Below are 25,081 nucleotides of genomic sequence, written 5' to 3'. Positions count from 1 at the left end.
ATGCCATTTAAATTGCGATTTTTTTTTTCTTTCAAATTGGAGAGAATGAACAGATTTATTCAGATGGCTATTATTATATAAATTACACACAAGGGGAAAAATCCATTATAAACGTAAAAAAACTCATGAATATGTGAAATACAAGGTAAAATAGTTTATTTTGATAAAACAAGGTATATATGGAGTTATATAGAGTCTCAGGTATATTCTGGAACCTATTTGTGTAATTCGATAACACTATACGAATAGGCATGACATATGATTTCACACCGAATAAAACCCGAACCAAAGGCTAGAGTCTCGATCTGGGGAAATGACCTCTCCTGACCACCTGAGCATAGTGTTAACATATACATGTCCATACCAAATACAATTTTAGAAGAAGTGTCGTTGATCTTTGGTTCCACCGGCGTAAGCATCTCGACTAGTATCACTTTTCCTTTTTCTGGAAGACTTGTCCAACAGTTTCTTAGAATCGTTAGGCAATCTTCGTCGTTCCAATCATGTAGTATCCACTGCCATTAGTTTATGTAGTTAGTATATTGTTGACAATGGGATCATATATATATACACTAGATTTGGACTCGTGCTAGAGCACAGGTTAAAATTTCTTTTATTTTTATTATAATTTCAAAATAAAATATAATTTAGAAGACGGTTTAGCATTGTAAAATGAGAAACGATTGTTATTATTATTATTTTTTGTATGAATATATATTTTGGTGAATGGAGATCTGAATGATTTATATCAATGTTTTTTAATCAGGACCAGACCGGCCGGTCGGTTCGTTCCAACCACAACCCGATAGACTTCTGGTCGGCCGGTCATGGTAACCTCTAAAAACCTAAAAAATTAAACCCGCAAAAAAATAGAAAAACCCGTGAACTGGTGGTTGAACAGGAGGGTCGGACCGGGTTGTCAATCTCAAATTAAAATATTTTATTTTGGTCACACTTTAAACTCAAACCAAATTAAAAATAAATGTTGTTATTTATAAAAGAATCAGTTAGTTATTTTATCTAATCATTTAAAAGTTTAATTTTAGTTGCTTAGTACCTAACTATGTATGTTTTGTTCATATATTTATAAAAAGTAGATGTTATATTCATAAAATGTAATCAAACTAATAAACTAATTGACCTGTAATTCAATCGGTCCGACTTGTTGACCCAGTGACCCGAAAGACTTCCGGTTCACCTTCCGGTCCGGTTTTAAAGACATTGATTTATATTAAAAGCTTGGAAGGATGTTAGGNATCATGTAGTATCCACTGCCATTAGTTTATGTAGTTAGTATATTGTTGACAATGGGATCATATATATATACACTAGATTTGGACTCGTGCTAGAGCACAGGTTAAAATTTCTTTTATTTTTATTATAATTTCAAAATAAAATATAATTTAGAAGACGGTTTAGCATCGTAAAATGAGAAACGATTGTTATTATTATTATTTTTTGTATGAATATATATTTTGGTGAATGGAGATCTGAATGATTTATATCAATGTTTTTTAATCAGGACCAGACCGGCCGGTCGGTTCGTTCCAACCACAACCCGATAGACTTCTGGTCGGCCGGTCATGGTAACCTCTAAAAACCTAAAAAATTAAACCCGCAAAAAAATAGAAAAACCCGTGAACTGGTGGTTGAACAGGAGGGTCGGACCGGGTTGTCAATCTCAAATTAAAATATTTTATTTTGGTCACACTTTAAACTCAAACCAAATTAAAAATAAATGTTGTTATTTATAAAAGAATCAGTTAGTTATTTTATCTAATCATTTAAAAGTTTAATTTTAGTTGCTTAGTACCTAACTATGTATGTTTTGTTCATATATTTATAAAAAGTAGATGTTATATTCATAAAATGTAATCAAACTAATAAACTAATTGACCTGTAATTCAATCGGTCCGACTTGTTGACCCAGTGACCCGAAAGACTTCCGGTTCACCTTCCGGTCCGGTTTTAAAGACATTGATTTATATTAAAAGCTTGGAAGGATGTTAGGTCAGATTTTATTTTGAAATCCACATAAAATCTCAGAAATCACGATTAAGTGTGATTAATTGCCAAGATTTTATTCTTTTTTATACCTAACAGTATATTTTTGTGCCTAACACTATATATAGTGTAACAATATATGGAATAATTAAGATTTTTTTTGGAAATTGTATAAATCATTGGAATATTATCTATAAGAGGATTCTTTGAGATATTCTGAAGTGTATTTGTAATTTCATATAGCCCACGGATTTCATCTATAACTTTTTTTTTGTAACCAACCTATATTTAATATATTATTTATTTTGTAACCAACTTATAAAAATTATATATTCTACAAAAAAAAGTTGTGTACTTCCGTTTTATTATACAAAAAAAATTGTGTACTTCCGTTTTATTATACAAAAAAAAGTTGTGTACTTTCTATTTATGATTGAGAGTATATTTTTATCCCCTTTAATAACTTGGTTAACGTTGTGGTCTATCAATAAAATCTCAGGAAAATAAATTGGTAATATTGTAATTGTAGATCTTTGGAAACAACGTGATCTTTCGAAAATAAAGTTTGGAATATCCATGAACTATCAATTTGGAATATCACGTTTAAGATTTTCTGTTACAATTAAGGTTTTATTTGTTACCTTTAATATATGAACTATCAACTTGTAACTAATTAATATATAGATTAATCTATAACCTATTTGTAACCATTTATTAAAATTATAAAGTCTTATAAAGTCTACCAAAACAATGTTATGTACTTCCATTTTATTAAAAAGAGGATTTATCATTTATCATTTATTATCTATATATGAAGAGTTATCTTATGAAGAGTATAGAATTAATGTATATCCTATATATAACATATTTTTATTTTTATGCATTTGTAACTATTTATATTTTTTATAAAGTCTACAAAACTAAGTTGTGTACTTCCCTTTTATTAAAAGGGGGATATATATATATATATATATATATATATATATATATATATATCTTTGGCTTTNGTTTAAGATCTTCTGTTACAATTAAGGTTTTATTTGTTACCTTTAATATATGAACTATCNGCTTTTCCATATAAAATAAGTGGTTACTTACTTTCATGATGATTGCATCTCCTTTTGGAATTTCCTTAAACATATCTCCTGAAACATGCTCCACTCCTATATATAAAACATTTTAAGTAAATCTGAGAAAGATAAATTATAGTATTATTTATTTTGTAAAAAAAAAGAAAATAAAATGTTTATATCAGAACTAGCAATTTCAAGTACAATTTGTTGACTTTATGAGTTAGTATATATAGTGTACCTGGATAAAGAGGAGCTTCGGTTATAACCTTGGCTACGTCAAAATTGATGCCCTTAATATGAGGATACTTGGAAGTCACTAAACCTATGACGTGTCCAAATCCTCCTCCAACATCCACTAAAGTGTTTACATCGTGGAATCCCTTGTACACTTCTAGAATTCTATTCATGGCCAGGGTGGAAACTTCTGACATTGCCCGGTTAAACATCTCACCGAATCGTTGGTTTGCACCAATGTATTCAAAGAGTCGCATGCCATGAGCAGAGGTGAATGCATCCGTTCCTTCTAATATCATGTCCTTGAGATTTATCCTACAAAAAAAAAATTGATTTTTTTGCAAACTGGTTTTACTGGTTCATTAAAACGGGGTAATGAAAAAGGTCAATGCAAGTTATTTGGCTTGTTTGTGAATAATGAAGTAGTACGTACCAAGTCTTGAAATAGACTTCGGTTAGGCCTATCGTGAACAGAGTCGCAAGAGAACCCGAGCAGCCGCCACGGTTCAAAAAAAACATGCAAACCGGTTCAGCAGCATAAACTCTCTCGGTTTTTCCGGTTTGGCCGTTTTCTCCCGTCTCAACCATACGGCACTTTAGGATTGAGTGACTAACAAGTAAAGCCAGCATCCGGTCCAACAAAACCGGTGCGTGCGGGTTGGTGGGTTTGGTTGGGAGACGAAGCGCAATCTCAGAAGACGAGAGCCACACGCCTTCATCTACAGCAGCAATCGTGTCGATGACGCCAAGCTCCAAGGCGGCTTTGAAAATCATGGGGAAGGAGACAGTGTACAAGATCTTCTCCGCTTTCAAGCTCACTGTTTCTTCGGCAAATTGTTGTTCTTCTTTGATTAGACCCGGTTTAAGGGAAGAGGTTAAGGGATCTTGAAGATGGTTTGCCATTGTTGAAAAATTGAGAAAGATAGGTAGCAATGCTGCAAAGATATAGAGATGGTAAGAGAAAGCTGAACGTTGTTGTTCACTCTTGCTGCCATTTTATAGGGAGAAGCCTAGAAGATTATGCCGAGATATTTATTTTCATGCGGATTAATAAAATCATGCATAACCATCATTTGTCAAAGAAAATTAAACTAATGTCTAGATTTTGTTTCCATCGACTAATTAATTATGACGTCAAAGACGTACGCTAACATATTTTAGTTACGATAATATGATATGAGAAATTTCCTTGAACATGCTGAAAAAGTCTTACAGCACGTATTATATCATAAATTATCAAAAACACAATATTCTCATGTATTTACTTTTGAATAAGAATCGTTATTTTACAATTCTTAGTTTGCAACATAAGAATAATGTCAGAAGCATTTTTTACGAACCCAAAAAATCATAATCGTTTTGTATGGCTGTTTTATTTTTATTTTGGTTCACAGAAGGCCGTGTAACTATGTAAATTGCAAAATAATAAATGAAAAAACGACTAATAATTCTTTGTATTCGTCAAACGAAAATAATATAACTAAAACTCGTGGAATTATAGTTTTCAATAGAAAAAAAGGCATGGAATTATTATTTTCAACAGAAAAATAGTGGAATAATAATTTTCAACAGAAAAAGTAGTGGACTTATAATTTTCAATCAAAAGAAAAGCCACGGAACTATAATTTTCAATAGAAAAAAAGTCGTGGAACTATAATTTTCTACCGAGGTGTGCATGACTGAAGAGAAAGACAATGACATTCCAAAATTGTCGTGGTAGAAAATTCAGCCACCAATTGCAAACGTAAGTTGATGAATGAGGAGGATTTGCTCAAGAGCTCTTAACCTGGTATGTTCCTTATTGTTTTATTGCAGAAGACAAAAATTAAAGAAGCCCGGGGGGATAAAACTCTTGGAATGTGGGACTTTATTATATGATGGAAATAATTACGCTTCTGGTAGAAACCTAATTACATGGGCTATAGATGGGCTTGTAGACATGAATTACATGAGCTTATCATCATGTGTGCCTTAACAATATATGTAGTGTCTCCACATTGAGGAGACTAGCTATAGTCTTATTATTTTTGACTTCTAGAAACATCGTATCTATTTGTGAAATTCGATAACATAATATGAATAAGCAAGACAAATGACTTCACAACGAAGGAAACCTGACTGAAAGGCTAAACTCTCGAACTGTCGAAGAGACCTCTCCTTACCACCTGAGCAATGTGTTAACATCACGATATCCACGGCTAACACAACGTTAGAATAAGAGTCGTTGCTCATTGGTGTTTTTGGGGTAATCATCTCAACTATTATCACTTTTCCTTTCTCGGGAAGACTTCTCCAGCAATTTTTCAGAATCTTTACACAGTCTTCATCAGTCCAGTCATGTAGTATCCACTGAATTTAATTTATATATCCATTTTATTTTATTGTTAGTACATATATGGTTGACCATGTCATGAGACTATATATCTATGAAAAAAAAAAAAAAAAAATAGAATATATATAGAGGAACTTACTTTCATGAAGATGGCATCTCCTTTTGGAATTTCTGTAAACATATCTCCTGGAAAATTCTCCACTCCTAGTATAACAATTTAAAGAGATATAGTTATCAAAACGTACGAGCACTTCAAAATACAACTTGTACTTTTTTCAGCTAGTGATATACCTGGATAAAGAGGAGCATGAACTAAAGCCGAGGCTAGATCGAAATTGATGCCTTTAATATGAGGATACTTGGAAGTGATTAGACTCATGTTGGTTCCATTTCCTCCTCCCACGTCCACCAAAGTAGTCACATCTTCAAATCCTCTGTAAACTTCTAAAACCTTCTTCACGATCATTATGGAAGCTTCCGACATTCCCCGGTTAAACATCTCAGAGAACCGTTCGTCCGAACCTATGTATTCGAAAAGTTTCATGCCATGAGCAGAGCTGAATGCATCTTTTCCTTCTAATATCAAGTCCTTGAGATGTGTCCTGTAAAAAAAAAAAAAAATCCATTTTTCATTAATTATACGTATGAATAGTATAACACTTTGTTGTTCACCGGTTCATTTAGTAGTATACGTACATGGTTTTAAAACAGAGTTCGCTTTGGAGCAACATGAACAGAGGGGCGAAAGAACCGGAGCCATCTCCCTGGTTCAAGAAAAACTTGCAAACTGGTTCAGCTGCGTAGACCCTCTCCATCTTTTCACTTCTACCATTCTTTCCGGTTTCCACCATATGGTACTTCAAGATTTCGTGGCTCGCTAGTAAAACCAGCATCCGGTCCAGCAATACCGGTGCCTCTGGATTGGTGGGCTTGGTTGGGAGACCGAGCACGATGGCGGAAGACGAGAGCCACACACCTTCATCTACGGAAGCAATCATGTCAATGACGCCAAGCTCCAAAGCGGCTTTGAAAACCATGGCGAATGGCATGACGTATAAGATCCTCTCCGCTTGCAAGCCCACTTCGTCAAATTGTTGTGTTTCTTTGGTTAAACAAGTGGTTAAGGGCTCTTGAAGATGGCCGTTTGCCATTGTTTTTGTTGCTGGTGGAAAACTTGAGAAAGGTAGATCACAAAGGTATTAGATGGTAAGATAAAGTTGGTTTCCATTTGTTTCGTGAGGATGTTATATATAGATTTTAGAATTTTTCATCTTGTTTAGACTTAGTTGGTGTTTACGACTTTTGACGGGTTGATGTGATTTCGTCCACACTCCACACTCAACAACTAAAAAATACATTCACTAATGTATGGAAAAGGTAAGGTACGGAATTGAAACCAATATTAATGAAGCAAGACTAGTAAGTGTCAAGTGTGGTATGTGTTGATGAATGTTTGACTAACAAGTAACAACAAGAGAAACTTTAGCTTAGGTAACAACGTCCACTTATCTCTAGTGACGAACCGGTTGCCGGTTTATATCTAAACTGATTTGTTGCCGGTCTGTCGTTAAACCGTTCTCATTAATCTTTGCTGTTTCATAGATAATTCTGAACTGTTTAAACATAAACCGGTTGCTTGTCAATGTTTTTCTTATTTATCATTGAAGCTTAATTCAGTAATCGTCCCAACCAATTTGGTATTTTTATATCAAACAAGCTAATATCTCGACCCATGAAATATTATTAAACCATCTTTGCTAGATCAAAATCCTTTTCCTTGATTTATGCCAAGTCATGGCTTTTTTCTTTGATTATATTATATTTGGTCTAGCAAAGATGGTTTGCCGTCGTTGTTGTTGACAAAAGTTGATAACAAATATGTGGATAATTTTATATTTACTGTAAAAATTATTTCATGAGAAGCCTTGAAATTAAGATTGTGACTTACTGATCCGTATATAAATATTAGTATTAATGAAGAAAACAAAAAAAGAAGGAAAAGACAAAAAGAACAAAGAAGATAGTAAAATGCAAAAGGTGAATCAAATAAATGGTAGTATTAATAGTAACGATCATAGTAAAAAATAAAAAAATGATTGTATAATTTGATGTCATAGTATTAGTTTGGCTCAAAAATCTTGGCCACGAAATTGTAGATATCCTTCTACATATGTACTTGTTACTTTAAAAATAGCTTTGTGGTGTTGGATGATGGATTAATAATGTCAATGGTGTGTATCCCTCTAATCAAGTTGAAACCGCGTGGACCTTACAAATTTATTTCTTGGATTGTAATTTGAAAATATTCATATGTGGTCCTACTTTAAAATGCATGGACGCAACACACATGCCTGATTATTAATTTTTTTTTTTTCTAATGAGATGTCACAAAACCAAAGTGCACATGAATTTGTACAAGATATCTATTTCATGGGGATCCCAATACATATCGTCGTTTTATTGAGGACAACATGTTTATGATGTTGATCGTTATTGAATATCAAACTCATATAATAGTCTACAATAAGTTATGCTTATCGAAAGAATGACGTATGGCTTATATAATAATAAAAACTTACAAAGAGACTATACAAAATTTCTTATGAGTATTTTACAAATTCACACTTCTACAAAACGCCGTTTACGTTTACGTTTCTTGAACAAAATTTTTAAAATCATAAAAAAAATTGTATTTCAGCAAAATAATTAGGTATTAAATGTCTAAATTAAATAACATGAGGTATTTTTTAGGAATTTTCCTAGTAAAAATATGATAGAACCCGGGAGATTGTATACAGTACAATCGCAGGTGTTGAGTTGTTTTATACTCAAAATAGAAACTTACAAAAACCTACGGAGAAGCCGAGCTGGCACCACCGCCTAACTCGTCATTGACACACCACCAAAGCTCTGTTTTAATTACTTTATTTTCTACATCGATAAAGATAGATAGATACACACACAGACCTAATAAAGTTTTCTAATTGCACTCACTTTTTCACATCAATCAACGGTTCAAAAAAAAAAAAAAAACGTTGTTTTGTTTTTGTTTGTGTGTTCCTTTAAAGGTTACAACTTTAACCCTAATTACTGATACTCTGTCTCAATCCTTCTTCTTCTTCCTTCTAATTCATCTTCTTCCTCTCTTTCTTCTAAGCTACTTCTCCTGAATTTCTTATTTGATCCGTTTAATCCAAGTCTCGATATTTTTATATAACACCTGAGATTTTGTGATAAGAGAAACAGAGAGGAAACAGAGTAAATAATGGCGAACAGAGATATGGAGAGAGGAGGGAAGAGAAACAGAGGAGCTAATAACAACAACTATTTCTACGATGAGTCTTCCGGCGAAACTCATTGGACTTCGTGGCTGATTCCAGCAATTGTAGTTGCGAATCTCGCCGTCTTCGTCGCTGTGATGTTTGTTAATGATTGTCCTAAGAAAATCACAGGAGCTAACAAAGAGTGTGTTGCTAAGTTCCTCCGAAGGTTCTCGTTTCAGCCACTTAAAGAGAATCCTCTCTTTGGTCCTTCTTCTTCAACGTAAGTTTACTTTAAAAAGCTCCAGATTCAAGTTTTTATCTTCTGGGTATCTCAAAAGTCTCAATTTTGGTTTGATCTCTCTAATTGAGCTCAAAGTTTTCATCTTTATTCAGTAGTTGTGGTTGATGCTTGAATTCGTGAATCTGATTTACTTTCTGGGTACCCCAAAAGTCTCAATTTTTATTTGTTTTCTAATTTGCAATTGAGTTTGATCTCTAGCGTCTGTAATGGCTTGGACAATGAGCTCGAGAGCTTGTGAGGGTTTCTCAAAGTTTCCATTTTTCCATTCGTAGTTATGTATTTAGCGTGGCTAGAATTTGTCGGTTGATATGTATCCCAATTGAAGACTTCTCTTTTCTAGAATTGGACTAAGCAACTTATGGATCCAATTGAAGTTGTTTAGATTTCATTGTCAAATTGTTCTGTGAATGTCTCTTGTGATAGTTAATTTGTGGTTCCTTGTTTGCTTGGTGGTTGATTTAGTTTTACTCTTGATTCGTGTTTTAGATTGGAGAAAATGGGAGCATTGGAATGGAGGAAAGTAGTACATGAACATCAAGGATGGAGACTTCTCACTTGTATGTGGCTTCACGCTGGCATCATTCATCTTCTAACAAATATGTTGAGTTTGATCTTCATCGGTATCCGCCTTGAGCAGCAATTTGGCTTCAGTAAGTCTTTTTGCCTTTTCCATGAAAGTTATAGATCAATTTTGTGGTCACCAACTGAAACATTTTATCTTTATCACGGCTGAGTGTAGTAAGAGTTGGGGTTATCTACTTAGTATCGGGTCTCGGTGGAAGCATACTTTCATCGCTTTTCCTTCAAGAAAGTATCTCTGTTGGTGCATCGGGTGCGCTCTTCGGACTTCTTGGAGCAATGTTATCTGAACTTCTCACCAATTGGACTATCTATGCCAACAAGGTACTCATGTCCCTTCCACTACACCAGCCTTAACCGGAAATTTAGCAATTTGTACTCAGGAAGAAACCAAAGAAAATTTCATTTATACTTGTGTTTTGTTCGGTTTGAAGCAGTTTTGGTTTGGCTTTTGAAAGCTTTGATTCGGTTCTTCAGATTAGAAAAGCAGCCTAAACACATTTTGGTTCGGTTTTGGTCTAATCATATAGGTTCAGGTTTGGTTTATATATACCCTCTCTAACAGTTTGTATTTGCAGGCAGCTGCTCTGATCACTCTTCTATTCATCATTGCAATCAACTTAGCACTAGGCATGCTTCCTCGGGTTGACAATTTCGCACACATTGGAGGGTTTTTAACCGGATTCTGCCTCGGGTTTGTCCTCCTTGTCCGACCACAGTACGGTTGGGAAGCTTCCCGCACCAACACTGCGCGAAACAAACGCAAGTATAGCATGTACCAGTACGTGCTGTTCATAGTTGCAGCGGTTGTACTTGTGGTTGGGTTAACTGTTGGATTAGTGATGCTGTTCAAAGGAGAGAATGGGAACAAACATTGCAAATGGTGTCATTACCTCAGCTGTTTCCCAACTTCTAAGTGGACATGCTAATCATCATCATCATCGCCATCATCATAATCATATACAGTATAAGCTTTTATATGTGATCTTGTTAACATTTAATATCTTTGATCTCTCTAGCCTTTGATTACTTTATATATGTACATTACAAAATTCGTCTTGTGTAAAAAAGAAAGGGATAGAAACAAAAGAGTGTATTATTACTACATTTGAAAACCATACTTCTCAAAACTGTCTTAAGTATATATAAATAGTATTATTCGATTGAAGGCATTTTATCTCAACCAATGTTTCATTATTGAGATTGATTTGCTAAAGTTTGATTAACAATTTTATTACAGGGAAAACATGAGCTTAAATTGGAAATAAATTCCTTTAATTTGGTTAAATAGTACACACTTAATATTATGCATACACCTTAGGTCTTGTAAATTGTTCTTCCTTTGCCTCAATCTAACGTTCTCTAGACCACTTTCTTCTTGAGTTTAACATGATAACCATTTGGAAATTGCAATCCAGGAGTTCGACGTATATTTCCTCCACTGATCTCCTCCCATCTGATGATATCCAAGAAACAAACTTACAAATATCAGTAAGAATAACTCTCTCAAATCGCAAAAAAAAAGAGTAGTAGCCCTGTTGAACCTGTATTTTGTGACCAAGCTATGAAGGAAAACTGCCATTTGGAGTTTGCTGAAGTCAGTTCCAATACAGAATCTCATTCCACCCCCAAATGCCATGAATGTCTTTGATGCATTTGTATATTTTGATCCCTGTAACCAGTTTGATTAATTTATTAGTTTTGTTTTGAAAACTTTTTTAGGTTACTTAGAGTACAAGTCATATATATGTGTGTAGAAGATTTTGGTGAACTCACTTCCCATCTAGATGGATCGAAGACAAGAGGGTCTTCATAGATTTCTGGATTCAAAAGTATTTTTTAAAAAAAAATTTGTACTTTTTTTTTTCTTTCCACGATCTCCTGTTTTTTTATTTTAATACATATTTGTTTTTAATTAAAATATAAAATAGAAAATCTATGTGGCATGATTTAACTGGTCCAAAGAAAATCTATAGGTTCGTAAATAAAAATCAAGCTGGTTATGTTTTTTTTTCCCCGAAAAACATGTTAGGTTTTTTGTTCTCTGAATTTTTTTTTTTCCTCCATCGTGTCTAATTATTTTTGGTTTTGTTTTTTTTAAGTTAAAACGCCAAAATATTCTGATGTGGCTTAATATGATTGGCCGACTTGTGAATTATAAGATAAAGGATAACCACTCAAATAGTTAAACAAGTTTTTCGATTTGTGAGAATATAAAATAACTCAAGCAACTAAGTTTGAATTTTTACTGCATGAATAAATTAACAAAAATTATATAATCTCGACATTATTTATTTACAGAAGTTTTATTGTATTTTTTTTTTTGTATTATTTTGCATCCATAGAAAATGCTGCTATTGGTTGGTAGGAATGGGGATAAAACTGCAACAAAAAAAAAAACCGAATTGAACTTAATCGAAATAGTTAAACCGAATCGAAATTTATTTCTGAACCAAGTGCCTTCATTATTCTAATATCCGAATAATTGAAATCAGACCGAAACCGGTTTTGGTGTAATCAAACTGAACTCAAACAAGTAAACCAAAGTCCTTATAATTTATATTTCAAAATTTTAACTATATCAGAACAACATGAATAACTAACTAATTAGGCAAACCGAACCAAAGCCAATTCTGAAGTATAAATGGTTTTATATGATTTCTGTTTTTATAAATCTTAAAAACCCCCAAATAAAAAAAACCTCAAAAGAAACTAGTGAAGCCAAACCTTAAACCGGAAAGCCCAAATAGTAAACCGAATTGCATATAAAACCATTTAAAAATAAATAAATACATACCAAATAGTAAACCGAATTGCATACCCTTACAGCTAGATCTGAGTATAGTTTCAATTTTTAAGAAACTAAACTGGATTACAAACAGTTCCGTATGGTTTTAATGTATGTGAAACCGAAGAAATCAAACCGAAACCAAACAATAAACCTGATTGTCCACCCCTACGATAAAGCAAAAGACCAAAAAACTCTTCTCTTTACGTGTAATAGAAAAGTGGCGCAATGACCTCTAATGGCTTAGCTATTGACTTCTCCATGGTTCGAGCTAGATCTTCTCAGCGCCCTGTCATGGTTTAGCATTGCGCTTACGCTCTCAACCACAAAAACGATCTGTAAAAACCCCACAGAAACCCCATAAGCTACATCGTTTATAAATAAAAAAATCTGATAATCTCATCATCTCCTGGTTGGTATCTAATTGTGCACTCCATGAATCTAGACTTCAATCACTGAATAGAATGATGGACTTAGGCTTATATTATACCTGAAAGCACGCATAGCCAATAGCGTTTCCGAAGTAGAAATTTGCGTTTCCTGTACCCTGTAATGAAAAAAATCAAAAGTAGTAATGCTCATTGGAACATTTTGTTGCAACTGATGTGAAGAGTTGGGCTATAGATTTGAGTTGAGCTTACCCGCCATATCCAGAGATTGTGCATCACAGGGCTGAGGAGAGAAATCCCAAGATATCCACAGAAGAGGAAAAACGAGAACTTCATATCTATGCAAAACAAAAGACAAGAGTTTATATGCAAAGCAAAGGCTAAACAATGCGAAGTAGAATATGAAGTATTTGCTTTTTTACCTACTAACTCATTGACAAACAATGCGCATAAGCTCAAGTATAAAGCAGAATCTCCAACCTAGGAGGTTCAGTCAAATGATTTAACTCACTCATTGTTAACATTCTTTAGTACAATTCCTCCAAAAAGAGACCAAAAACATAATATCTAGTTAACAGTGAAATCAAGTACTTACTGAAGGGTAAGATTTAAGAATCGAGGAGATCGCTAAGTATACGAAAGCCAGGAAGCAGGGCCGATGTTTCAACCGTATGGCTAAGGGGAGTAACATAAACAGAACATTTACGTGGAAAACTATCAGGAAAAAGTTTCTGAAGAAGTCGAAGACTTCTGCAAAGAAGTACCTGAAAGTGAGATTTAAAACGAATAATGTATTAGAAGGGATTTTTTATCCACCACTGATGATATGACTTTATTATACTTACCAAAAGACTCCAATATTTGGTGAAAGATCTTCAATACTGAGAATGAAACCATACGTCCTATAACAAGTGGCAAAGATACATAAACGTCAAAACGCCTAACGTTCTAATATAATGCAAGTTCTTATAGAAAAATTATATAAACTGGTATCTAACTTTGTTCAATATATGGCTAACAGAGACTAATCCTATAGCGGTATGAATTAAATTTCAATGTTAGGGGTACCTCTTGAACATTTCCTCAACCCCACCATATTTATTTAGTGATAAGGCGCATAAAACCAACACATAAAGCGACCACAGAAGTACCCAGAACAAGAAGTGCATAACTGTTTTCCATAAGAACGGAAGGTGTGTAGTTTGTTTCGACTTGGCTTGCTTAGTGACAGTAGAGGTTGAACTCTTCTCATTTTCTACACTTCTGGTCTGAAGGAACAATTTTATAGGAGGAGCATCCAAACCATATCCCAATAGAATAATCATCTGTGGGAAATACAAAATAGCAATTATAATCTGTTTAATTTGGGAACCGTGGAATAAATAAAACAAGAAATGATACATACTGGAATTGCAAGAGTTGCAGGGTAAAGAGATAAATGTGTGGCCATGACGAAGCCAAATGCAGCCAGAGGAACTCGTCCTGCATAAGTAGAAAACATCGGTTATAGAATGTCAGGAAACGATTGAAAATATCAATATGCAAGTATCATAATCTTCTTACGAGTAACTGCTCCAAAAAGCGCCAGTATGACGGCCAAGGTTTCAATTGGAGAAGTTGATAAACCCACACAAGAAACTATCGTGAATGGATTCCACAAATACACAAGAGCAGCAATATCACCACAAGGTAGGATCACTGAGAGGACAACGAAAAAGGGAGAGATCAATCTTTGCCTTTAAGTAAATAGTTACGGTAAAAAAAGAGAATTTACTCTCTACTTCAGTTCAATGCGCAGAAAGAAACTAATAAGACTGTAAAAATAAGATAGATGATACATTGAATTCAAAAATGACTCTCAACTTTACCTTTATCCCTTGATGACTTAAGAAAGCCAAGTAGCCTCGCATTCAAACCATAAGCCATCTGGAGTTTCTGACCAATACCTCGAAGAAGCATTGCACTTAATATATCTGCAATAACAAAGACCAAGCTGTATCCAAGAGAATGTTGGTATCAAAGACATGACTTTTTAAGTTCTGTAAAACATTGAAAGATCATCTCTTTTCCATATTTTTGTCCCCATAGAGCAACAGCTTATCAAATCTATCACACTCACAATCTAATCCTACCCCAAGATTTTAAACTAGCTCAAATCTGAGAATCAAGAAACAACATGTGATCACAGAATTGAAGGGACATCCAAAAGTACCTGCACAGGAGATGACTTGGTTGCCCTTTAATCCTGCAAAAACCCAAACTTGTTATCCAATTAACCTCAAAAGGAACAAAAATCATGTTATGGTTCAAGCTCAACAAATCACAAAAACCTAATATCGAAATCGATTACAGTCACTACCTCTGAACAGTGAGAGGTCCAAGAACCGAGAGAAGCAATGGTGAGCCATGATACATTGATCCTATTCAAATCACAAGTTAAAAAAATCTCAGCTTCCAAATAGCTTTTAGAATCCAAAATTACAGAGGATCAAAATCTTAAGATAGACCTGCGTATGGTGACATCGATGCCTGCTTCAACCAATAACCTTCAGCAACTGAAAATTTCACACACGGAACGAAGAAATGTGAGCTGAATTCGAAATCTTAGTGAGTGAGAGAGAGAGAGAGAGAGAGAGAGAGAGAGTTAAGAGTTAATACGGCGGCGAATGCTGGTGAGAGGAGTAGAGACCTCCGGACGGGAAGAGAGATTGAGATTTCCAGGGAAGGAGATCAAGATTAATCGGAAAACTACGGAAGCTGAGGCCCAAATCCAGAATCGGCATGGCTTCTTATTCTGCTCCTCCGCCATTTCTCTCCGTCGTCTTTTCTTCTTCTTCTTCTCTCTCTCTCTCTCCGGCGAGTGAAGAGAGACGACTCAGACAAAAACGACGACGTATCGTTTTTTAGGAAGGGTCACCAATCTGGTTAACTGTTTGGTTCCGGTTCGATCAGTTTTATGATTCGGTGTCTGATTTTGGTTAGCTTAATGTATTTCTTCTATTTCTGTTCTGTTTTTCATCTTTGGGTTGGTTTGATGTATTTCGGTTTCATTTATTAATAATCATTTTTCATGTATTATGATTTTTTAAATGGGAGTTTTTAATATGTATTTCTTTCTTAAAAAAAATAATCAAATGTTTTTAAGTTTTGAAGCTAACATTGGGAACATATATCATGCTTTGCTTTGCTAAATACTAGTATGCATATTAACTCAACTACGATAGTAGTGTAAACTGCTCTCTCTTGCTCGTTTTTGCGCTTCATTTTCTTTTATTGCTTTTTCTCTTGCTTTTTTTCTTTCTTTTGCATCAACAATCGCTTTCCGCATTACATTTAATGCAACTTTTGATTTTTTCCAAACATTAACCGCCATCTCGTCGATCATATCAAGATTTCGAAGAAAATTTAGGCCTGGATTTGTGTTCCGTAGAACTTGTAAGCAATATGCAATATGTTTTGTTGTATTGATGATATTCCCCATATGTAAGATGATCGGATTAGTAACGGTTAAGAATGCTTCGTCTGCCAAATCCGAGTTAATGGCTTTCATGTAAGCTGTATAAAAATAGTCCACATTCGTCCTTGCTTTATTAGCTTTGGAGTTTATCTCTTTAAATAAAGTTTCCATACTAAGAAAGAAAAAAAAACTTAATAACAAAGTTAGTATTTTTTATACTTTTTACTTATAAGAATAAGAGCAAGCTAGAGAGAATTGTGATGATGCATAAGGGATTCAGTACACACCCTTATGTACACATATATAACACTTGGTTAGCAAGTTCAACAAATATATCAAAGTGTATTCATCATAATCAATTTTCCAAAGGTTGTAGAAAAGCAGATTCCAAGATCTACAAAATTGAAACATTTTATGTAGCAGATAATCACGATTCACAAATTGTGATATAATGTGTTGCCTGTGTTGAGAAGATTTTTCAAGACAATCAATCTGTCAACTTTAAAATTTTTAATACATTTTTTTTACTCCATAGTTTTTTCCATTAAATTTGTATAAACAAAATATGGATATTCATATTAAAGAAAAAAAAAGTAAAATCAAGATAAATATAGGATAAAATACTTATGTAAGCACATTAAGGCAAATTTTTAATATGTTAAACCCAAAAAAGTTCAAATATTAATAAATGGAAAAAAAAAGATCTTTATCTTAAGATGTTTAGATTTTTTTAAAAATAGTCATGAATTCTTTTTTTTTTTTTCACAAAAAGTCATGAATTCTTTATTCATTACCATTTGATTCTAAAATATATGTCTCTAAAAATCTTCAAATAAAATCCGGTTCGGTTGTGGTTTAAATATTTCGTCTGGTGTTCGGTTTACCCCTCCGGCTATCCCCATATTAATTAGGTCTTTATTAAAAAGCCCATTAAATTCGTTAATAAAGCCCATTAGTTTTTTTACTTATCACAGATTGCAAATAAAGCCCATTCGTTAAATATTTCTCTGTTATTTTTCTTCCCAAGATTGAGGAAGAAGAAATCTTTCGCTGGTTCATCAATGGCGAGTCTTGATTCACTGATGATCCTTACCTTCGCGAGAATCACCCGCACTGAAGAAGAATATGCTGCTCAGAAACTCCTGGTTCGTTTCTCTATTTCTCCTCGATCATCGATTGTTCTTTAATTAGGGTTTTTACGGAATCGGAGTTTTCTCTCAATTGGGGTTTTCTGGGATTTACGAAATCGGAGCTTTTTTCAATTGGGTTAACGTAACTGAGTCCAAGATTTCTGATTTCTGTGAGTTTTTTGTTTTTTTGGTTTTTGTGATCAGGAAAATGGAGGGAATCTCAATGCAGCTCTTGATGCGCATTACCGTTTAGAAGATTGTGCAAACATGTAATCATCTTTAACACTTTTTGAAGCTTTCTTGATACACTTGTATATCTCTGGATCATCTCTTTATGTTTTTTGAAATCTTTGTTTATTTGTTTCGTCTTGGCTAGTGCGAGTGGATGTTCTAGTCCAGAGTCTGAAGACGAGTCGATTCCACCAGTACAAGGGGAAAATTTTCCTAGGGAACACCTTATTGATTCTAGTAGAAGGATTATTTCTTTTGCTGATGATCTCCGTGCAATTGCTAGCGACAATCTAGTTGGTCGTACAACAGGGACACGAGATTTAGTGGAAACTCCAGTAGAAATGAGGTATGATGCATTTGAACGCCGTGGCCATACATCAAGTGTTCTCCCCAGCAACGATTTGCTTCACAGCATGAATGACTTTGGAGAAGAACTAAAGGCAATACGTTTAGAGGAAAATGCAGCTGAGTTTTATGGATATGAGCCATTTGCACGTCATGTACATAAACCAAGTGTACCACCCATCCACACTTCGCTACACGCCATCAGTGATCTTGAAGAGGGAATAAAGGTATTATGCTTTGAGGAAAAAAGATAGCTGAGTTTTTGGTGTTATTGTTAAGAGATTCTACCGAGTATAACTCCATAGTATCTAAGCAAAGTGTCTTGTGCAATGGGATTGCTATAGGGAAGACAACACGCTCTTGCTGGACATAGAAAGTCTCACCTACAAGATCCCTACCTTGCTCATGCTATCTCTCTGTCCTTGGAGGTTTGTTGGTCTTTTCTCAGGCCGTGCGTTTTGTGTTTACTTTGTTCATATCTAACTCGAAATATCGCAGACAGCAGAGAAAGAGAAACAGTTGCGTGAGAAAGCTAGTAGGATTGGAGAATTAAGATCTGAAGGTTATGAGGGATCCAATGTAGAGCAACGGCAGATGAGATATTCAAGTAGTGGGTATGCCCATATCTTTTTTCACTCGTGTCTTTTGGAGTAATGATTTTTGTTTTTGCTACCATGCAAAGCTTCACACTCTTTGGTTGTGTTTCGTTGCATGTTAATCTAGTGTGGAAGCAAGAAACACATCCTACCACAGTAAACCCGATGATGAAGATAGTATGTCCAGAGGTTTTCCTGCTGCTCCGCGTCTGATCAATGCTTCTGATTTTGATGAGGCATTCACAAATCCTCCTGTCTTAATTTCTATGTGCCACACGAACAGAATAACTCTAATCAGCTTAATGTTGGCTAATAATATGCTTCCTTGATGTGCTTATAGTGGTCTACTTTACAAGAAGCAACAATGATTGGTCAAGTTCCTGAAAGTAGATACCGATCAGGAACCCTGGCTCCTCACACGCCTTTGCATTCAGTAGACGCTCAGCGCCGGATGTGGGAGAAGCAGGTTGGTTATTTGAAAATACCTGGATTCTAATGTTAATTTTAACTGAATTCAGTACTCACCGTTGAAGAACAGAAATCAAGTGTTTATGTTTCTCTTTTTTGTGTGGTCATTAAGGAACTTGAGAAGCAATTGACTGAAAAAGAAGCATCATTTCCTCCAGATTCAGCCATGGATGATGAAAATACTGTCACCCATTGTCATACGTATGCCAAGTGGAAACCGAAACCGCCTTGCCTGCCGGTTCATGAAATCCCACAATCTTCAGGTACTTTCTTATGCGTTTATGTTCTCCTGTTAACATCACAGTATGCTTATAATGGTTTTCAACTGCAGGCGCTTTTGGACTTCATTGACGTTAGTTGATTGATCAAGCCTAATACTTACAGATTGGTACCTTCACTGAACCATATACTTCTGTTTTTTTTACCACCAACGTATTGAAACTCCATTACTAATGTCCTGTGGTTATAACAGGTGAAACCATTCCCACGACAGACATATGGTGCAGAACAAAGTTACTTGACATTGCAGGAGATTGGCCTCGTAAACAAACAAGAGGATTTGTTTTTGGAAATCATCTAGTTTCTTTCTAACACATAGCTTTCACTTTCACTGTAAAAATCTAGTCTTTTCTCTAAACAAAATCATTACTTTTTTCTTTTCTGTGTGTGTTGTTGTATATACTAACGTTGTTACAGTGTAAGCATTAAAAGTTAGAATAGACCAGAAACTACCCATTTTTTGTTAACTCAATTTTTACACAAGTTTCAATGAAATTGATTTTTTTTTTTTTTTTGGGTTACGACGTTACATGAATATCGGGTTTCTTTAAGGTTTTTATTTCTTATAGACGTTATAAAAGATGATAAACTTCAAAAAACATTACAATATTTGTTTGTCAATTTATCCAAAAATGTTAAATGGATAAATTCAATTAATTTTGTTCATAATTTATGGGTAAAAAAATAGTGAATAGAAAAAGATTAGTGAATCTAAAATAAAAACTAAAAAATCATTAAGAAAATCAATCTTACTAATAGAGAAAGAATAGTAAAACATATTCACAAAAACTGACAATATTTACTAATGACAGATAAAATTTAATACCCAAAAATAGTTATAAGGTTATACAATTTTTTTTTTTTTATTAAGAACATGTCATAGACTAAAAGTAATAATAATTTCTTGTTGACAAAAGAAAAACAAATAGTATAATAATAATGCCTTGTTGTCTTAAAAAATATAACATTATTATAATAATGTCTTTTTACGTGTGTGTATATATTAATTAAAAAAAGAAAAAGTCATATTTGGCTTTCCCAATCAAAACTCATTGATGTCCGTACACACCCAACACTCTTCTTCCTCTCTCCCAACGGTCATATTTCTCCGACAATTTACAAACGGTCACTAGAGCCCCCCCTCACCTTATTTTCCTACCGTTAGATTCTAAAGATCCAACGGCTCAGATAGATTAAGATCCCTCGTGTACCCACTCACTCACTCTGCCCAACCTCTCTTAAAAAAAAAAAAAAACAATTTACTGTAAAAAGAAAAGTTGCCAACTTCAATTCTCGAAGACCCAACAAGAAAACAAAAAAAAAAGTTCTCTCAAGTATGGTATTTGTAGAAGCTGTATAGTACCCCTTTACCACCCTGTAGAGAGTTAGTGAGAGAGAGAGAGAGAAACCAAAAGTGAGTGAGTGAGAGAGTGAGAGAGAGAAACAGAGAGAAGAAAGGAACAATCTTTGAGTGTGTTTGGATCTTGATCTGGGGTTCTTGAGAGTTTCGGGGTTTCTGGATGTTCTGAAAGATCTTCTTCTTGATTTGGCAAACCGGGAATGGCGAACCGGAATGGTGAACCGAGACTATCGAGTCTGTTCATCCAGCAACTTCGAGGTCGTTCTTCAGTAGTAGTCTCTGTTCGTGATGATGTGAACTCGTTGGTCGTCATTATCATCTAGATGAGAGATTTAGTTTTTTTATAAAAGTTAAGGAATCCGATGATTGTTTTATGGTAGATTGATTTCAAGAAAAAAGTTGTTTTTTTTAGATTAGTTCTGATCATTCTTTCATTCTTTCTTGAATATATAGAGATTCGTTTTAGGGTGGGGGCTTCAAATTCAATTCATTCTTCAATTTTTTTTTGCATATTTTAAGTCACAAATCATATTAGGATTCACTTTTGATTTCATTAAAAAACCTAAAAAGGAAAAAAGGATTTTGATTTTTGAATCTTTGTTCATCGGATTCCATTTTTTTAGAAAAACATCAAATTGTTGTTTGTGCAAACACACACACACACACTTAGACCATCTCTCAAATTTTTTTGGGTTGGGTAGATTTTGGTAGAGGATGTTGGCAGGTTGTTCAAGTTCATCATTATTGTCACCGACTCGAAGATTGAGGAGTGAAGCAGTAGCAGCAACATCAGCAACAGTATCAGCACATTTTCCCATGAACACACAGAGATTGGACTTACCATGCAGTAGTAGCTTCACTCGCAAGGAAACTCCTTCAACCCGACCACTTGGACGAAGCATCTCACTTGACAACAACAACAACAACAACACCAAGCCAATCGAGCGCAAGACGAGTGGTTGTTCTCTTAAGCAGAACATAAAGCTTCCACCTTTGGCGACAACAAGAGGAAACGGAGAAGGGTTTTCTTGGAACAACGACAGCAACAACAACAACAACAGAGGGAAGAAGAGTTTGAAGAGATTGGCGGAGGAGGAAGACGAGTCTTGTTTAAGCAGAGCGAAGAGGACAAAATGCGAAAACGAAGGTGGTTTCTGGTTCGATCATTTTACTGGACAGAATACATCTACTCCAACATTACCATTTTCTTTGACATGTTCAGGTGATGGTGATGATGAAGGAAAGGTTTGCTTTGTGCCTAGTGAAGTCATCTCTCAGCCTTTACCTAATAATCATCCAAACTGGGTTGATTCGGTGATCACTGAGTTAGCTGGTATAGGAGATAAAGACGTTGAGAGTAGCCGTCCTGCAGCAGTTAAGGAAGCTTCTGGATCATCAACAAGTGCATCATCAGAGAGTCAAAGCTTAAGCCATAGAGGAGGAGTACCAGAGCCTACAAATGGTTCAAGAAACCCTTACACACACAGCACAGAGGAAAGGACCAGCGGAAACATCAACAACAACAGGAACGATCTGCAGAGAGACTTCGAGCTTGTTAATCTCCTCACTGGAAGTTTAGAAGCGATCAGATCAAGGAACATAGCGGCGATTAACCATTTCATTGCGAGAACCAGTGACCTTGCTTCTCCTAGAGGAAGAACACCAATGACTCGTCTTATAGCTTACTACATTGAAGCATTGGCACTAAGAGTGGCTCGTATGTGGCCTCACATCTTCCACATCGCACCACCTCGTGAGTTTGACAGAACAGTCGAGGATGAATCAGGAAACGCGTTGAGGTTCTTGAATCAAGTAACTCCAATTCCAAAGTTCATTCATTTCACAGCCAACGAGATGTTACTCAGAGCATTTGAAGGCAAAGAGAGAGTTCACATTATCGATTTCGACATCAAGCAAGGCTTACAATGGCCTAGCTTCTTCCAAAGCTTAGCTTCAAGAACAAATCCACCACACCATGTTCGGATCACTGGAATCGGAGAATCAAAGCTCGAGCTAAACGAAACCGGAGATCGTCTCCATGGATTTGCAGAGGCGATGAATCTTCAGTTCGAGTTTCACCCTGTAGTTGATAGACTCGAAGACGTTAGGCTATGGATGCTACACGTCAAAGAAGGTGAATCAGTAGCTGTAAACTGTGTTATGCAGATGCACAAGACGCTATACGATGGAACTGGAGGAGCGATTAGAGACTTCTTGGGTTTAATCAGAAGCACAAACCCAATAGCTCTTGTTTTAGCTGAACAAGAAGCAGAACACAACTCAGAGCAACTTGAGACAAGAGTTTGTAACTCGTTAAAGTACTATTCAGCAATGTTCGATGCGATTCACACGAATCTTGCTACGGATAGCTTAATCAGAGTCAAAATCGAAGAGATGTTGTTTGGGAGAGAGATCAGGAACATTGTTGCGTGTGAAGGAAGTCATAGGCAAGAGAGGCATGTTGGTTTTCGTCATTGGAGGAGGATGTTGGAGCAGTTAGGGTTTCGGAGTCTTGGAGTCTCGGAGAGAGAGGTTTTGCAGAGCAAGATGTTGCTTAGGATGTACGGATCTGGTAATGAAGGGTTTTTCAATGTGGAGAGGAGCGATGAAGACGGCGACGGAGGCGAAGGCGGAAGCAGCGGTGGAGTTACTTTACGGTGGTCGGAGCAGCCACTTTATACGATCTCAGCTTGGACTATCGGGAGTTAGGGTTTTAAAAAAAATATATATATACATTTTAGGGTTTTAAAGACTTTAGAAAAAAGGGGACAATGGTTTTTTTCAAAAAAAAAATAGGGGAAAAAATTGATTTTATTCTTTCATTCATTTCTTGGGTGGGTAGGTATTTAAATTCTTTTATAAAAATTAATTTGTAAGGATTAGAAGAAATATTTTGTATTAGTTTGAAATCTTTTACATTGTAACTGGAAGGCTTTTCAATGTTCTTTAAATCATAATGAAGTGAAATTTTTTTTTGATATATCTATTGCAAATCTATAAAATTCAGTGATATTTTACTTTGATAATTTTGTTTTAAGGAAAATTTTCTTTAGAATTGAAACAACAAATGTATGTTTAAGAAAATAAAACCTACCAGTGTAAATGTTCATATGGGCCTTGTAAAAGAGTCAAGCCCATCACTTTCTAGTAATTCTCATATCTCTAACTCTTGGTTTGATTATGTCTTATGGAATAGGTCAATTAATAGATCACTTTTTAGTTTCTATATACTAAAGAAAAATATCCATTATATTTGAAATTATTTGACTAACATTTTTTTATAGGAAAAACAGATAAGTACAATTTTAATTTTAATCTACATAGTATATAGAGAGAGATTTTTATTAATGTAATTGTTGTTAAAAATATAGATATAATTATTATGACTATATTTAGTATATATATATATATAACTACTAATGACTTCAAATCAATCACTATTCACAAAGTTTTTGTTTACAATTCAATTATGTAGAGATATCAATCTAATTGGTATGAGTACCCGGCTAGCATCTTTTTGAGTAATTTTTCTTTTTAGTTTAGAGTTTAGACGCACGGAAGTATTTGTCGAGTAATAGTGATTTCAAATCAATCACCATTAACAGATTTGATTAAAACTTGTTTTTGAGGTGAAAACTAAATCAAATTTGTAAAATAAAACTTAAGAAAATTAAGAAGTTTGCTCAAATCCTAACCGCGAAAAGGTACAATTTATTTTAATCATAGTTTCTTATTGATCATAGTTTTATGCAATAAGAAAAAAAACAAAGGACAAGTTGCACGGTTTTGTCTCCTACGTACTCCTTCTTTGTGTTCCGCCGATCATGTCCTTATCATTCATCTTATTTATTTAATTTGTTTAATTTAATTTTACAGTTGTTTTCTGATGTTTATGATGTCAGTTCTGTAATATTTTTGTCGTCTAAGCTCGAGTCTTATCGCTTGGTGTGTCACTATCCAAAATAGAAACAAGGGAAAACAACAACACCAACAAAAATAACAACACGAATCGCGGTATCGTTAAGTTTTTCGACTAGTGATATTTTCTTACGTATAATTTATCAATTGGTGTATGGAAAAGGCTTACGGAGAACCATACAATGAGGTTGGTCGGAAAGTAGTTCACTATTGAGTGGTGAACACATTTCAGATTATATGTGTGGTCGGTAAAACATTCAATTAACCTATAAAACTCAATATTTTTTTTTTTGTGTGCACAAAGTATAAAACTCAATCAATTAATATGATATTT

At 34.7% G+C, this 25,081-nt stretch overlaps 6 protein-coding genes across 7 annotated transcripts; 3 read left to right on the top strand and 3 right to left on the bottom strand.

Moving 5' to 3' along the window:
• Positions 102–4,283, bottom strand: LOC104714665 (indole glucosinolate O-methyltransferase 4). The gene is made up of 4 exons (XM_010432096.2): positions 3,745–4,283; positions 3,316–3,626; positions 3,103–3,167; positions 102–515 (listed from the first exon to the last, which is right to left on the bottom strand). Exons 1-4 carry the CDS (start codon positions 4,212–4,214, stop codon positions 216–218), a joined length of 1,146 nt encoding a protein of 381 aa, XP_010430398.1. The 5' UTR covers positions 4,215–4,283; the 3' UTR covers positions 102–215.
• Positions 5,162–6,848, bottom strand: LOC104714664 (indole glucosinolate O-methyltransferase 4-like). Its single transcript, XM_010432095.1, has 4 exons — positions 6,340–6,848; positions 5,935–6,245; positions 5,783–5,847; positions 5,162–5,660 (listed from the first exon to the last, which is right to left on the bottom strand). The coding sequence occupies exons 1-4, from the start codon at positions 6,792–6,794 to the stop codon at positions 5,361–5,363; spliced, it is 1,131 nt and encodes a 376-aa protein (XP_010430397.1). The 5' UTR covers positions 6,795–6,848; the 3' UTR covers positions 5,162–5,360.
• LOC104714662 (RHOMBOID-like protein 2) lies at positions 8,628–10,949 on the top strand. Its single transcript, XM_010432094.2, has 4 exons — positions 8,628–9,186; positions 9,694–9,857; positions 9,947–10,110; positions 10,365–10,949. The coding sequence occupies exons 1-4, from the start codon at positions 8,909–8,911 to the stop codon at positions 10,713–10,715; spliced, it is 957 nt and encodes a 318-aa protein (XP_010430396.1). The 5' UTR covers positions 8,628–8,908; the 3' UTR covers positions 10,716–10,949.
• On the bottom strand, positions 12,534–15,843 carry LOC104714661 (phosphatidylinositol glycan anchor biosynthesis class U protein-like). Of its 2 annotated transcripts, XM_010432092.2 has the most exons (14): positions 15,622–15,843; positions 15,471–15,518; positions 15,323–15,383; positions 15,176–15,208; positions 14,832–14,956; positions 14,527–14,661; positions 14,369–14,445; positions 14,032–14,288; positions 13,809–13,865; positions 13,559–13,727; positions 13,386–13,443; positions 13,216–13,301; positions 13,065–13,121; positions 12,534–12,910 (listed from the first exon to the last, which is right to left on the bottom strand). In XM_010432092.2, the coding sequence occupies exons 1-14, from the start codon at positions 15,770–15,772 to the stop codon at positions 12,818–12,820; spliced, it is 1,407 nt and encodes a 468-aa protein (XP_010430394.1). In that variant the 5' UTR covers positions 15,773–15,843; the 3' UTR covers positions 12,534–12,817. The 2 variants fall into 2 exon arrangements, with proteins under 2 accessions (XP_010430394.1, XP_010430395.1); XM_010432093.2 differs by lacking the exons at positions 15,471–15,518; positions 15,622–15,843 and having other exon boundaries at positions 14,832–14,936; positions 15,323–15,379.
• LOC104714660 lies at positions 17,439–19,936 on the top strand. Its single transcript, XM_010432091.1, has 10 exons — positions 17,439–17,565; positions 17,755–17,819; positions 17,927–18,353; positions 18,471–18,554; positions 18,625–18,740; positions 18,850–18,958; positions 19,063–19,188; positions 19,303–19,453; positions 19,522–19,578; positions 19,663–19,936. Exons 1-9 carry the CDS (start codon positions 17,482–17,484, stop codon positions 19,539–19,541), a joined length of 1,182 nt encoding a protein of 393 aa, XP_010430393.1. The 5' UTR covers positions 17,439–17,481; the 3' UTR covers positions 19,542–19,578; positions 19,663–19,936.
• Positions 20,704–23,809, top strand: LOC104714659 (scarecrow-like protein 28). Its single transcript, XM_010432090.2, has 2 exons — positions 20,704–21,976; positions 22,052–23,809. The coding sequence occupies exons 1-2, from the start codon at positions 21,544–21,546 to the stop codon at positions 23,536–23,538; spliced, it is 1,920 nt and encodes a 639-aa protein (XP_010430392.1). The 5' UTR covers positions 20,704–21,543; the 3' UTR covers positions 23,539–23,809.

Source organism: Camelina sativa, chromosome 9 (assembly GCF_000633955.1).
Source record: "Camelina sativa cultivar DH55 chromosome 9, Cs, whole genome shotgun sequence".
Classification (NCBI taxonomy): domain Eukaryota; kingdom Viridiplantae; phylum Streptophyta; class Magnoliopsida; order Brassicales; family Brassicaceae; genus Camelina; species Camelina sativa.
Note: the sequence above shows the minus strand (reverse complement) of the source record. Positions and strands in the feature narration are given on the sequence as shown.

What these genes read in the sequence shown, in the direction of transcription:
- LOC104714665 (XM_010432096.2), bottom strand. Translation starts at nt 4,214, where the DNA reads ATGGCAAACCATCTTCAAGATCCCTTAACCTCTTCCCTTAAACCGGGT. An exon ending in CGAAGCTCCTCTTTATCCAG is followed by an intron (nt 3,168 to 3,315) that starts GTACACTATATA and finishes TTTTATATATAG; the next exon opens with GAGTGGAGCATGTTTCAGGA. An exon ending in GAGATGCAATCATCATGAAA is followed by an intron (nt 516 to 3,102) that starts GTAAGTAACCAC and finishes AACTAATGGCAG; the next exon opens with TGGATACTACATGATTGGAA.
- LOC104714659 (XM_010432090.2), top strand. Translation starts at nt 21,544, where the DNA reads ATGTTGGCAGGTTGTTCAAGTTCATCATTATTGTCACCGACTCGAAGA. An exon ending in GACAAAATGCGAAAACGAAG is followed by an intron (nt 21,977 to 22,051) that starts GTGGTTTCTGGT and finishes TGACATGTTCAG; the next exon opens with GTGATGGTGATGATGAAGGA.
- LOC104714664 (XM_010432095.1), bottom strand. Translation starts at nt 6,794, where the DNA reads ATGGCAAACGGCCATCTTCAAGAGCCCTTAACCACTTGTTTAACCAAA. An exon ending in GAACTCTGTTTTAAAACCAT is followed by an intron (nt 6,246 to 6,339) that starts GTACGTATACTA and finishes TTTTTTTTACAG; the next exon opens with GACACATCTCAAGGACTTGA. An exon ending in TCATGCTCCTCTTTATCCAG is followed by an intron (nt 5,848 to 5,934) that starts GTATATCACTAG and finishes TTGTTATACTAG; the next exon opens with GAGTGGAGAATTTTCCAGGA.
- LOC104714662 (XM_010432094.2), top strand. Translation starts at nt 8,909, where the DNA reads ATGGCGAACAGAGATATGGAGAGAGGAGGGAAGAGAAACAGAGGAGCT. An exon ending in TGAGCAGCAATTTGGCTTCA is followed by an intron (nt 9,858 to 9,946) that starts GTAAGTCTTTTT and finishes GGCTGAGTGTAG; the next exon opens with TAAGAGTTGGGGTTATCTAC. An exon ending in GGACTATCTATGCCAACAAG is followed by an intron (nt 10,111 to 10,364) that starts GTACTCATGTCC and finishes TTGTATTTGCAG; the next exon opens with GCAGCTGCTCTGATCACTCT.
- LOC104714661 (XM_010432092.2), bottom strand. Translation starts at nt 15,772, where the DNA reads ATGGCGGAGGAGCAGAATAAGAAGCCATGCCGATTCTGGATTTGGGCC. An exon ending in TCTCACCAGCATTCGCCGCC is followed by an intron (nt 15,519 to 15,621) that starts GTATTAACTCTT and finishes TGAAATTTTCAG; the next exon opens with TTGCTGAAGGTTATTGGTTG. An exon ending in CTGCAACTCTTGCAATTCCA is followed by an intron (nt 14,289 to 14,368) that starts GTATGTATCATT and finishes TATTTCCCACAG; the next exon opens with ATGATTATTCTATTGGGATA.
- LOC104714660 (XM_010432091.1), top strand. Translation starts at nt 17,482, where the DNA reads ATGGCGAGTCTTGATTCACTGATGATCCTTACCTTCGCGAGAATCACC. An exon ending in ATGCTGCTCAGAAACTCCTG is followed by an intron (nt 17,566 to 17,754) that starts GTTCGTTTCTCT and finishes TTTTGTGATCAG; the next exon opens with GAAAATGGAGGGAATCTCAA. An exon ending in CTATCTCTCTGTCCTTGGAG is followed by an intron (nt 18,555 to 18,624) that starts GTTTGTTGGTCT and finishes GAAATATCGCAG; the next exon opens with ACAGCAGAGAAAGAGAAACA.